The sequence below is a fragment of the Athene noctua genome, chromosome 1 (genome assembly GCF_965140245.1).
Source record: "Athene noctua chromosome 1, bAthNoc1.hap1.1, whole genome shotgun sequence".
NCBI lineage: Eukaryota > Metazoa > Chordata > Aves > Strigiformes > Strigidae > Athene > Athene noctua.
The window spans coordinates 41,660,013-41,672,654 of record NC_134037.1 but is presented as its reverse complement, the minus strand read 5'-3'; the positions used below and the strand labels follow the sequence as shown (position 1 = coordinate 41,672,654).

At 40.2% G+C, this 12,642-nt stretch overlaps 1 protein-coding gene across 5 annotated transcripts in view; it reads left to right on the top strand.

Annotated features, from left to right (window-relative positions):
• Positions 1–12,642, top strand: part of RARS2 (arginyl-tRNA synthetase 2, mitochondrial) — a 39,164-nt gene that overhangs the window by 22,796 nt on the left and 3,726 nt on the right. For all 5 annotated transcript variants that reach the window (XM_074895997.1, XM_074895999.1, XM_074895996.1 and 2 more), the window contains 6 exons: positions 137–197; positions 4,241–4,317; positions 5,642–5,766; positions 9,887–9,954; positions 10,054–10,163; positions 11,155–11,250. In XM_074895997.1, coding sequence (XP_074752098.1) covers positions 137–197; positions 4,241–4,317; positions 5,642–5,766; positions 9,887–9,954; positions 10,054–10,163; positions 11,155–11,250 — 537 coding nt within the window. The remainder of the gene's footprint in view (positions 1–136; positions 198–4,240; positions 4,318–5,641; positions 5,767–9,886; positions 9,955–10,053; positions 10,164–11,154; positions 11,251–12,642) is intronic.

Here is a 12,642-nt window from a genome sequence, read left to right as displayed (position 1 = left end):
TCGTCTTTTTTGTGTAAGGCATACATGGATCCCTCTAATTGGGCAGTCCTCTCCCTTCTGTAAGCACAGGTTGTTTTCCTAAGAGGCAAATAATGAGGTATGCTTGAGTGAAACAGTTTCTCATTATGTCTTTCAGAGATCTTGCTGCTGCTATAGACCGAATGAATAAGCATAATTGTGATACTATGATTTACGTGGTAGGTAATTCTAGATTCACCAAATATTTTTGACCCTGACTCTGTCCAGTAATCCCGGAGCCAGCCTGTTGCTCACAATATGACTTGGTGGTTTTGGCAGTAAAACAAATGCCCTTACTGCCCAGCAGCTGTGCCTCAATGTGGCAGTGTTACATGGTTCTGTTTCAGAATGGTTGAAAAATCAGCTCCGGAGTTATTCTCTTATAAAAATTCATCGCAATTCATTTTAAAGGAACTTTTACTCAATTGACATTGCATTTTCTGGATAAATGTTGTAATTAATCTTTAAACAAGTCAGAAAAAGATGTTAATGTTATAAACGGTTGTAAAATATTAATTTAGAAATTAATAGTCTAAAAATGAATCTAAGTCTATTCTAAAGTCCTGATACCTTATCTGAAATGTAAATTTTTATGGCTTTGAACAGTGCCCCAGTTTCATTATGTAGAAATTGCACATAAAGTACTGCTTAATCAATCTGGATGAAGCAGTTATAGACAGGGAATCTTTTTACATTTCTTGTTTTGGCTATTTTGCTTTTTAACAATTGCAATAGTATCAGTAATGAACAGCAGGATTATTTCACTTGTGTGAAACTCTTTTTTTGCTCTAGTATTACCAAGGACTTATCACATGATACTTTTAAATCTTCTTTTTTTCAGCTTTAGAAAAAAAATATTTTGAAAACTCTGTTCTTTCATGTAAAGTCAGTTAATAATACATGGAAAAAATCTGCATGTTGTTTGTGATGTGCTTGGCAATGCCCATCTAGCTTCTCTGGTACAGCTTTTTCAAAAGTCAGTATAATGTTACAAATACCATGATTTAGGGGAGGGGGAGAGATCAATAAACATAAAATGAAATACACAGCTATCTTAAAGTGTGACTTTTAGTTACATTCCTCCTTTTATTTTTCTTCAGGAAGTTTCCAGTAACTTGCAATTCCCACATATGGTCATAGAACAGGGATTTTTTAGTTGTGTTTTTTGGGGAGGAAAGGCTTGGTTTTGGTGGGATTTTTTTTGCCATAGCTGCCTGGAGTGTAGTAAGTTCACTGGAATCAAAATGCAGTGTGGCTGTGAAAGTGCAATGCATTGGGAGTTACCACGTTTCCTGTCTAGTTCATGTGGGTAGGTAATTATTTGTATTTCTTACGCCATGAGGTAGTAGGGACCAAGGGAGAAGGAACAATTAGAAAGAAAATTGTTGAGTGGGTATTTTGCACAGATTAGGGTATGGGCTGCATATTAAGCTCACGGAGCAAGGAAGTGCAGAAGCAATAGTCTTGAGCTGACTGGCTGCTCAGAGCTGAACTCCAGTTAACTGTTTTCTTCCTTGCCTGGGCCTCTTTGATCTAGTCCAAACAGATACACATCAGAACCAGACTGTGATGCCATCAGTGTGTCTGTTATAATCAAATGATTAGCCTGTCTAGTCCTGTTCTCTCAACCTTGCTAAGTTTTCATAGTTTTTGGATGACATGGTTAGTATTTTTATCACTTCTGACTTTCTGAGGAGTGAAGAAGTGGGTCATAAAATCAGAGGGCGATAACATAAACTGTTAGGAGAGTTTGCGGGACAGTTGTCCTGATGAGGGAGCTGCCAGCCTTGCTGAGCTTTGCTGCTGTTTTGTGGCAGGATTTTGTAGTGGGTTAGGTTTTTAGTCAGTGTTACCAGAGGCTGAAGAACTTAATGGATTTAATTGAGAACACTGATTTTAGCCTTTAATTATTTAAACACGAATGTATTTCAGAATCCTGATCTTTACAAGAAAATTATTTAGAGGCTCTTGAGTCTTATTTCCTAAGATCATCTTATTTTCATCATATCAACTTGTTTAAAATAACATTGAATTGGTTAATTAGTTGTAATGCTGTAAATCAGTGCATTCACCAATTTACATTTTAAGAAAATCCTACTTAATGCAGTGATATTTTAAGACATTTTAAAATATGTGATGTATTATGAAAGAGGTACTAAGATTCCGTTGAATATTTCACTCAAAACAGGAGATGAAAATGCCTTTATACGTGAAGAATTAGATATAATCCACAGTGTCAGAGTGTAAACTTCTCCCTTAAAGATAACCACTTGGATTCTATTTAGACCTGTATCATTTTGGGGTCTGTAAGGAAGAAATTGCCCTTCTTCATAATACGAATCATCTTTTTGAGCATTTGTGTTATTTTTGCTATGCTGTGAAGCTATGAAAAAAAGTAGTTTTATGAAATGCTAGTGTCTGCAGGTTCATCTTTTCTCCCTACTTACACACCCATGTTTTGAGTATTACTTTTAGGCAGGGATTAAGTTGTATGGTACTCCTAGTATTTACTTCCATCTTTCTTAACAAATTTGATTTTCATGCAATCTAAATTGTGGATTGTTCAAGCATAATAAACACTCACTGTTACACTTCTTGCAGTATCACACAGCATCCCAGAAACACAGGAGTTGATGCTTAGTTTTTCGGTGGCCAGCTGAAACCTGGAATTCAGCTTGTACTGCCTTATAGGTATTCTTATCTTGGCCTCTTCTATTTCCATGGGAGTTTGAAGAATTATTAAAAAAAGCTATAGATTATTATTACAATATTTTCTATTAATGATTTTTAATATTCTTTTGTATGCTATTTCTATATGCAGTGGTCAAGACAAGTAATTACAAACTTAAGTTGGCTTTTGGATTTAGCTGAAAATTCTGCTTGGTGAACAGTCATGAAGAAGCAATTAAGTTCAGAAGAGTTGGAGTATTGTCATGAGTTGTCACAGTATCTATTCACGAAAGACTGCAGTCCTTCAAAGAGGCTTTTAAATGCTGTGATCGTGGTCCAGGTGGTGAGGGACATGCTGTTGTGCACACAAAACAAAACCAGTTTCTGTCATGGAATGTCTAATCTCTTGTAAAACAGGAGAATAGAGATACATTCTGACCTAGAGAGAAGCAGGGGAAACAGTGAGGCAGCCTTGGCCAGTACAGTGAGCTGGCCTTCATCTAAACTTTGTAAAGTTGATTCTGAGATCTTTTAGCAAAAGAGATCTGACTTGGTTACAAATACAGAGAGCTTCTCTCATATGTGAGATGTGTGGAAAAGAGCTTGGAAGGCCTTGTTTGAAATGCTGACCACCACTATTCATTTATCAGCCTTGCTCATGAGTCGGCGCAGAGAGGTGATGCATAGGACCAGAACAGGTTATGAGAAACTGTGAAAGAGGAGGCAGGTGCCTGAGGCTTGATACAGTGGTAGAGCTGAGAAAAAACCACAGATAAGCACTTCACTCACTGCTCATTCCCTGTCTTGGAACACCAACCAAATAAGGAAATAGTGGTTATTTGGTTATCACTGCAGTGGTTTTTAAGGAGGGATAAAGGCATGCTTATGTGATGTAGTCAAAGCAACTGGGTAGGAAAGTGAACTTCATAGCAACAGCTGTAGCTAGAAATACATATGAAGATCGTTGTTAGACATAAGCTGCCATCAGAAACTGCTTTAAGTCACAGGAGGGAGTAATTGGAAATGGAAGAGAGCACAAGATGCATAATTAATATGAAAATGTGACCATTTATACTTTTTAATTATGCACCTGACTAATGATGTAAAACTCCACAAATCATGCTGGAGACAATAGAAACCAGTGGGTTCTAGAGACAGAGAGCTTAAAGAGGTGTTCTGTTTCTAAGCCAAAGGAACCTTAAATGGGAATATAACAAGAGTAGCAAGGTTCTGAGGTGAAAATGGAGGTGTTTTGTTCAATGGGCAGCTCACAGATTATGTGAAACTGGAGAACATCAAGGCTTTATTTCACTTCATGGCTTTGTCTTCATGACCTAGGACTAATCATTTTTGAAAAGGTAGATTTTCTAACGAGGTGCGAAATGCCATTGCCATAGATTCCAGCTGTTACATTTTTCAAGAAGAGCCTGTCTTCGCTGTCATTGCAGTGATTTACTGGCACAGTATCTGTGGTGTTATGTGTTTGTGTGTTAAAAGCTAATCCTTACCAAACTTGCAGTGTTTTCTGATTTGCACCAATTCTGTTCCTTAGACAGATAAGAGTCAAAGTAATCACTTTCAACATTTGTTCCAAATACTGAAGCTCATGGGTTATGACTGGGTAGAAAGGTATGTATTTATGAATCTAAATTATATACCTTTTTTTTTAAGAATGGATAATATGTACATTGGAATTTCAGTGGAGTGCTCTTTTGAAGAAAATCTCCTGATTGTGTCCAGCTATCACCATAGTGTAGCACACATCATGTAGGCATTTTGGATGAAACTGAGCTACAAGATGTGCTGCTTGTATGCAACTAATAAACTCCAGAGTGCAAGCAGACATTTGGCCTGTAGGACCCAACTTAAAGCTAGTCCCATAAAGAGGAAAAAATAAGAAAACAAACCCTCAGAACTCTGTGGAATGTGGGCCTCAGGACCTTGGCACCAGCCTTTTCATTCTATATGTCAGCTCCTGCTGGTCTGCTTTATTTGCAAATGGAGACATTGCCATGTGTTCAGGATGTGAAAAACAGCCCTGTCTATCATTTAACAGGTCTTTCATAACTGCTTTATCTGTGAAAAACGGAAACAGTCTTTCAGAGACTTTATGGCAGAGCTACTGTAATACTGTGTGTTTGCATATTAAATGATCTTGAAGTATGATATTTTAGCAGAATCTGAATCTGAGTTTGAATCATGCTTCAGGCTTGAAGTATCTATTGCAGGGAAATGTATCCCCACTGTTATTCATTGTAATTATTAATCTTTTTAGCAATCTGAGCAAAGGTCAGTAATAGATCTGCAGACTAAATCATATTCCTCTCTGACAGACTCCATGTCTTTTGTGGCAAAATATAGGATTTTGGCCTTCAGCAATACTTGTCTGTCTCCTTCCACACTGCTTAACATTGAACTAAGCACGTGGTGCTTAGTTGCCAGCTAGAGTGAAACCGTGATGGTCCTTAGGTTATGGATCTAGAATATTGTTATTGTGAGCAGAAGCAATGAATGTTTTATTATTAGCAATGATTAATTACACTTTCAGTTTAATGTGACCACAATAGAATTATTATGACTCCCATTCTAATCTCATTAACAGATCTGTGTTGCCACAGTAATTTGATCTGTCTACATCCTGCCTCTCCTCAATTTATTGCAATTTATTGCATTGAGTCCTCTGTACTAAAGCTAGTAGCAAGAGAGGTTCCCACGAGCACACAAATGACCAGGTTATCATAATTCTGATCATAATTTTCCCATTATATAATAATTATGGAGCTTTGGTTGCTGAAATGAGAGTTACTGATTATATCACCAAGCTTCCCACATTGGAGCACTATTTATTCAGCTGTTATTGCTGTTTCCTGGTAAGAATCCAGCTCTGAACAAACACTGCAAACATTTCTCTTGATTAAAATGTAATTTTAGGTCCTGTTGCTTTTCAACACAGGTGCCAGCATGTGTCTTTTGGTCTAGTTCAAGGAATGAAGACTCGGAGAGGAGAAGTAATTTTCCTGGAGGATGTTTTAAATGAAGTTCGCTCAAGGATGTTACAAAACATGGCTTCCACAAAAAGTTAGCTTTTTCATGTCTTATTAATTTCTGTTGATGTTCTGTGTTGATTAAAACCATTTCATCTTTTCTACCCTTTGCTTTTCCCTGCATTAGACTAAGTCATATGCCCTGATCTGTGAACTTTTTGTATCTCCCATAATATAAACGTTAAAATGATCCTTTGCAACTCTGTGAACTTCTCTAAATTACGGATTTGCAAATTTTAACATTCAGTGAAATTAGCATGCTTTTACATTGGGAAGGAAGTACCTGCCTTTGGGGAACAAGAGTTGTTTTTTTTATGGAGGAACAAACTGGCCAATAGTGGGATTGGGGCTGCAGTTCAGGGAACAGTCAGATCTCATCCAAAGGATTTGTAGCTCCCAACAGTTTTCTCTGGCAAGATTGACTGTAGCTTGTCTGCAACTACTGCCTTGTCATCCTCCCAGCGTCATGACTGTTTCCGGAGTCCCCAGGAGGTCACTGCTCTGCAGCAGGGTCTGCTGAAGGGAGATGTTTGCCTGCACCTCGGGCAGTGGCTCTAGAGCTGTTTCCTCTTGACGCAGTAAAGATTCAAGCGGTTCCCAGTGAAATGCTGCCCCCACTTGTGCTTTCTGGAGTTAGGTGCTGAACTGATTCAGTGAACTGATCTGGTTGAGTAGCATGCATCTTCCTTCCTCTGCCTCCTCAACTTTTTAAATCTAGATAATTTTGCTTGTAGAGTGGACAAGGAGAAGGGGGGCAGGCAGAGTGATAGAAGGATGACCCTCGATTCAAACCAGTTTTACAGCAGAGAGGAATGGAGCTTAGAGCTTCAGTTTAAAGGTTAGTATCATAGCTGAGTGTAAAGCAAACTTATTTTTATGCTGAATTGAACTGACACAGCAGAGGTACAGACCCGTGTTTCATTGCACAAGCAGTAGGCAGAACAGCTAAAAGAAGTAATGTGCACCGTTACCCAGAGCTTATCCCTTAGATCCTAAATCCTACCTATGCTTGTAGAAGTTTTCCTCCTTATAATTGAATTGCTGCCTTACCTCCCCTTTCCTAAATTAGAAATCATAAATCCCTGACTCATAGCAATGCCTTCAATGTTTGAAAAGTGTTTGGATACACAGTGAAAGATATTACAAACTTGTGTGTGGTATCAAAATGCCTCAGTGTCATTTAAAAGTTTTTGGGAGTTGGGCATTTAAAGCTAATGCTGGCTTTAAAAATCATGCCTGTGCAGAGCTGGAGCTGGTTAAATACCTTTGTATAGACTCTTTCCTTGCTATTAGATGTACACAGTTCTTCTGCTATTTAAGTTTCCATTATTGACATCCTTTTCTGCTCATCTCATTGAATCCTGCTGTCCCCATTAATCCTCTGTATAGTGCATATTTCCTTTGCTGCTTTGCTTTGTCTTAGATAGCTTTCTCTGTGTCTCATCGAGCATCTAAACAAAAGACTGAATTCTGAAACAGTTGTTCTGTTTTGAAGCAAATCTCAGTTATGACATGTAATAATGTAATTTAAACATATTTGTCTCCTTGAATGAATAGCCAGTCTGACACTTCTCAGGGCTATGAACTATCCCCACATTTTTCAAGCTCAGTTCTGTCTGAATTTTGTTATAGCAAAGGTATGAGTATCTGAACTACTCAAAGTTGTCCCAGTTGGCTTTGCTGACCTGGCACAAAGAAATAGCAAAGTAAAGGACGGAAATCAGAGTGTACTAAAACTGTACTGCAAAACTGTTTCAGCTTAAGTGGTACCTTAAGAGAACAGCTGAATTGTCCATATTCTGCTGTTAGTGGGAAATCAGCCGGGACAAGAAATCATAAACTTAACTCTGCAAATTTAATAAATTACATATACCATGATTAAAAAAAGGCACTTGGCACTTGGTAAAGTAGAACAGATTTACCTTGTAAAAGGCTATGGCAAGAATCCTCCTTTCTCTCCAAGTAGAGACAAACAGGAAGAGGACACCCTGGTAGAGCACACTGTGATCTGAGTTTAAAATAGAAAGTGCTATGTATGTCAAAAGCATCACCTTTTTTTACTAGACAAGGTTGTGGATCCAAACACAAGTAATTGAATTCCCAGAAAATCCAGTATCTAAAGTGCTGTTATGTAGGCAAGTTTCCTGTACTTCTGATGAACTAGAGCACCGGCTTGGTCCTGTGAACTTCCCTGTGAGACAGGGAATGAAACAGGCCCTTCTGTGAATTTCTGTACACAACAGCATGCTGCTTGTCTCCTGAAGAATTGAGTTGTGAAAATGCTGGTAATAGCTTTGCAGACATGTCTCTGCAGCTGTTCTGAGGATATTTTCTCTTAGACTATTCCAGATTAATTAAGGTTTGTAATTATAGACTTAAGTTCAGTCTATTTAGAGCAGCTTTGGAGAAGTTGTTGTCATGTCTACCCAGGGAGAAGGACAAATCATGCCTGGCTAAGCTAGTGGCCTTCTGTGATGGAGTGACTGCATCAGTGGACAAGGGAAGAGCTATGGATCTCATCTACCTGGACTTCTTGTGTAAAGCCCTTGATAGGTCCCCCACAACATTCTTGCCTCTAAACTAGATACAGATTTAACGAATGGACTGTTATATGGATAAGGAATTGGTTGGATGGCCATGTCCAAAAAGTTATAGGTCAGTGGCTCAATGTCCAAGGTGGAAACAAGCGGTGTCCTGCAAGGGTTCGTACTGGGATCAATACTATTTGATATCTTATCCATGACACAGACAGCGGGACTGAGGGCACCCTCAGCAAGTTTGCGGATGACACCACGCTGTGCGGTGCAGTTGATTCACTGGAGGGAAGAGATGTCACCCAGAGGGACCCGGACAGGCTCAAGAAGTAGGCCTATGTGAACCTCATGAAGTTCAACAAGGCCAAGTATGAAGTCTTGCACATGGCTTGGGGCAATCACGGTATCAGTACAGACAGGGATGAATGGATTGAGAGCAGCCCTCCAGAGAGGGACTTGGGGGTACTGGTGGATGAAAAATTGGACATGAGCTGGCAATGTGTGCTTGCAGCCCTGAAAACCAACCATATCCTGGGCTGCATCAAGAGAAGTGGGACCAGCAGGTTGAGGGAGGTGATTCTCCCCCTCTACTCTGCTCTCATGAGATCCCACCTGGAGTCCTGTGTCCAGCTCTGGGGCCCCCAGTACAAGGAAGACATGGACCTGCTCAGGTTGGTCCAGGGGAGGCCACAAAAATGATCAGGGGTCTGGAGCACCTCCCCTATGAGGACAGGCTGAGAGAGTTGGGATTGTTCAGTCTGGAGAAGAGAAGGCTCCAGGGAGATGTTACTGCAGCCTTTCATCATATAGAGGGAGCTTATAAGAAAGACGGAGAAAGACTTTTTTACAGGGCCTGTAGTGAGAGGACAAGGGACAATGGTTTCAAACTGAAAGAGAGTAGGTTTAGATATAAGGAAGAAATTCTTCACTGTGAGGGTGGTGAGACACTGGCACAGGTTGCCCAGAGAAGCTGTGGCTGCCCCCTCCCTGGAAGGGTTCAAGGCCGGGTTGGACGGGGCTTTGAGCAACCTGGTCTAGTGGAAGGTGTCCCTGCCCATGGCAGGGGGTTGGAACTAGGTGATCTTTAAAGGTCCAGCCAACCCAAACCATTCTGTGATTCTCTCAGTTCAGATTCTCTTGAGTATAGTCATGTTAGGTCTCTACAGTGGATGGTGTACTCCCTAAATGTACATCTGAATGCTCTATTAGCCATTGGAATGATTTGTCTTTGACTATGCCCCCATATCACTTGGAGTTTATCAGTTTTTAAACAAGACCTGAATTGCCCTGTCATTTTCTTCCTTATCTGACATTGGCTGTCTGAATTGTGAAGAGGAATTCAGTGTAGTCTATCCAGTCTGTTGCAATGAACCCTTCTGACCTTACAATGTGCATTACACGTACGAGGGGAAGTGGAGAAAAAGCCCATCTGAAACAGCTGTATCTCAGCTTTTAAGAAAGATTTATATCCTGGACTTCTTGCTGTATGCATCTTCACAATTTCAATATTGCTAGTTCACAGTTTTAGAAGATGCTGTTTTATTGGCATCTCCAAGCCTGAGCAACGGAGTTGTTACGCTACTATGGATTTGTGATTTCTTTTGCTGCATTTCTTTTTAGCAACCAAAGAGATAGAGGACCCTATGGAGACAGCAGAGAAAGTTGGTCTTGCGGCACTAATAATTCAGGTGAGTCTGAGCTGCCTCCCAAGGTGTTTGCATCTTCTGTGTAAAGGTAGAAATTGAGATGGAGAGACATATCTAGGTAACATTAATTTATTGTTCTAGGACTTCCGTGGCCTTCTGTCATCAGATTATCAGTTTAGCTGGGATCGAGCTTTTCAAAGTCGTGGAGATACAGGCGTATTCTTGCAGTACACCCATGCCAGGCTCCACAGGTAAGAGGAGCATTTGTATGCAGAAGTACAGTTTGATGTGTATTTTAACCTTATTAACTTACGGCATTGTTAAGTAGTAGTGTTGACTCCTTCCCTAAATATGACACGTTCACTTTTTCAGCAGAGGTGTGAATTTACGATAGGAATCACTGAGAATTCCCAGAAGAGCAAGCCAATTAAAGTGAAATTTCCACTTCATTTCCACAGGGCTGAACTAACTGTCCAGGCACTTCCTCAGTTCTAGGAACAGCCTCTCTGCATGGTTGTGTCAGTAATGAAGAATTTAGTATTAAGGAAACTGATGTAAAAACCAAAATGCCCATACTTGTAAATTATACCAAATCACAGAATGTAGACGGTTTTGGCTACTGCTGTAGCTAGGGTTTTTTTTTTTTAACATTCTGTTATTTCCCACTGTTAGTAACCAAGGTTAAAAGCAGACCCTTTGCTGTTGACTCAGGCCAGTTTGAACAGTTTTATCAGTCAGAGTGATTTGTCAGAGCATTTTTAATGCAAGCATCGATATGTGTTTCCATAAAAGCATGTGAGATACCTTCCTGAATCAGGCCAAAGGTCTGTACCAGCCTGGTACTCTGAGGCAATGGTAACAGGAGATAGTATTCAGGGAGAGCATGCAAGCCCGCTCCCTTCTGTAGTCTGTTCCTCTTGTACTCCCTTTTCATCTAGGTAATGGCAGTACTAGGGTACTGGTACCAGGGTAGTGACTACCTCCCTGCTCCTTATAGCATCCGCTTCTAGATATGGAGTGTTGTTCATGCACATCTCTAATCCTGCTGATACTAAATGGGTAGCACATATTTTAATTTTTTTATCTTGGGTTGAAGTTAGCTAGTCTGTGTCAGTGTTCCATTCCACTTGAGCAGAAGATGCCTACCCTTTTTTCTTGAAAACACAAATTACTGTTTTTCTCGTTCAGCTTTGCTAACAAGAGTTTTTCATCCAGCACTTGTTTTTCATTTTTACATTTTAGTTTAGAACAGATGCATGGGAATGAGCAGCTAACTGACATTAATGTGGCGTGCTTGCAAGAGCCAGATGCCATCTCTGTTCTTCAGCATCTTCTCAGGTTCGTCTAGTTTTCTTTCCAAATACCAGTTCCCTTAAAATAAACTTCTGGATTTGCTGCCAGCCTGTTGAGCAGGCACAGACTGCATGATTATAAGAGACAAATGACTATTTCAGGCAATGGGTCTGTTGGGTCACACTCATTGCAACGGTAGCCCTCACTCGAAACTTTTGTGGACTTTAGAAGCCATATCAGGGAAAAAGCAATATTTGGAAAACACTGTGTACATGAGCCTCTTAATTATTTCTTGTCTTCACAGAAATATGCTAAGCTCTATATAAATATTAGCTGCAGATTTGTTTGGTCCCTCTTGTTCTGTTTTTGTCATGTGGGAAAGGGGAGAGGAAGTGCTCCTGAGTGAGGTGAAATGGAGTATGTGCATGCACGTTCAGTAGCTCAACATTCTTTAGACCTACTGAACTAATACCTGTTAATAGCAGTAATGTTCTTCATTAACTCAGTCCTAAAGTTTCTGTTTTCATTATTTCATAGGTGTGTAATTAAAATACAGGGGAGTTATCCAGGCTGTGCAGCCTGTGATGGAGTTGGAACTAATGAGGATTTCAGAATTCCTAGTAAGAGGTCCTGTATACCACAGTGCGTACTGCACGGTGCCAGAGAATTAACTCCTTTGGCCACACTATGGCCTTCTTGAGGACATCTGTCTAAACTTTAGACTTCCAAAAGTCATCCCAGAGTCCCAGGTGGCTCCTTTCAGCCTGCAGCTGTAGGTTGCAGAGTCCTGCATTAACTGTAGTTGCCTCAAGAGGTCTGCCTGCAGTTTATGGTATGCTCCATGCTCTCTTGAACAACAGCAAGACAGCCAGCACACTCAATAAGACCAGCAGTGTCTTATTTCTACAGTGTAGTTGTATTTCACAGAAAACTCATGGGTTGTTTCTTGTTTTTTATGAATTAGTGTATAGCTGCCTGTCTTGTGTGTGAAAACTGACAGGGTTAATGTATTTCAGGTTGATTTACAGGGATTACCACATCCCAGACACATGTCCATTTTCAAACAGAGGTTATTGCTCCACTGTGGGGCTCTTGTTTTCATAGAGCTTCAGGTCTGCTTATTGCCAAGGCCTTGTGAGTCTGGCCAGGCATCACATGGAATCTCTATGAAACATCTCCTGGGGCCTTCGCTTCCAGCAGAAGGTAGTATCTACATTATCCATTAGACCAGGCACTTTGTGGCTAACAAACTCAGGTTGAAATATCACATGGTTTCAGGAGCAACAGTTACTGTTCAGCCCTCCTTGTGAGTCGCCATGAGTGGGTTGTTCTTGAAAAATTTCCATGCTGTTTGAAAAGCTACCAGACATTTGCCCTTAAAATTAGCTGACCAGTTCTTAATGGTATTAACTTTGCAGAGTAATGAATAGGAGCTTG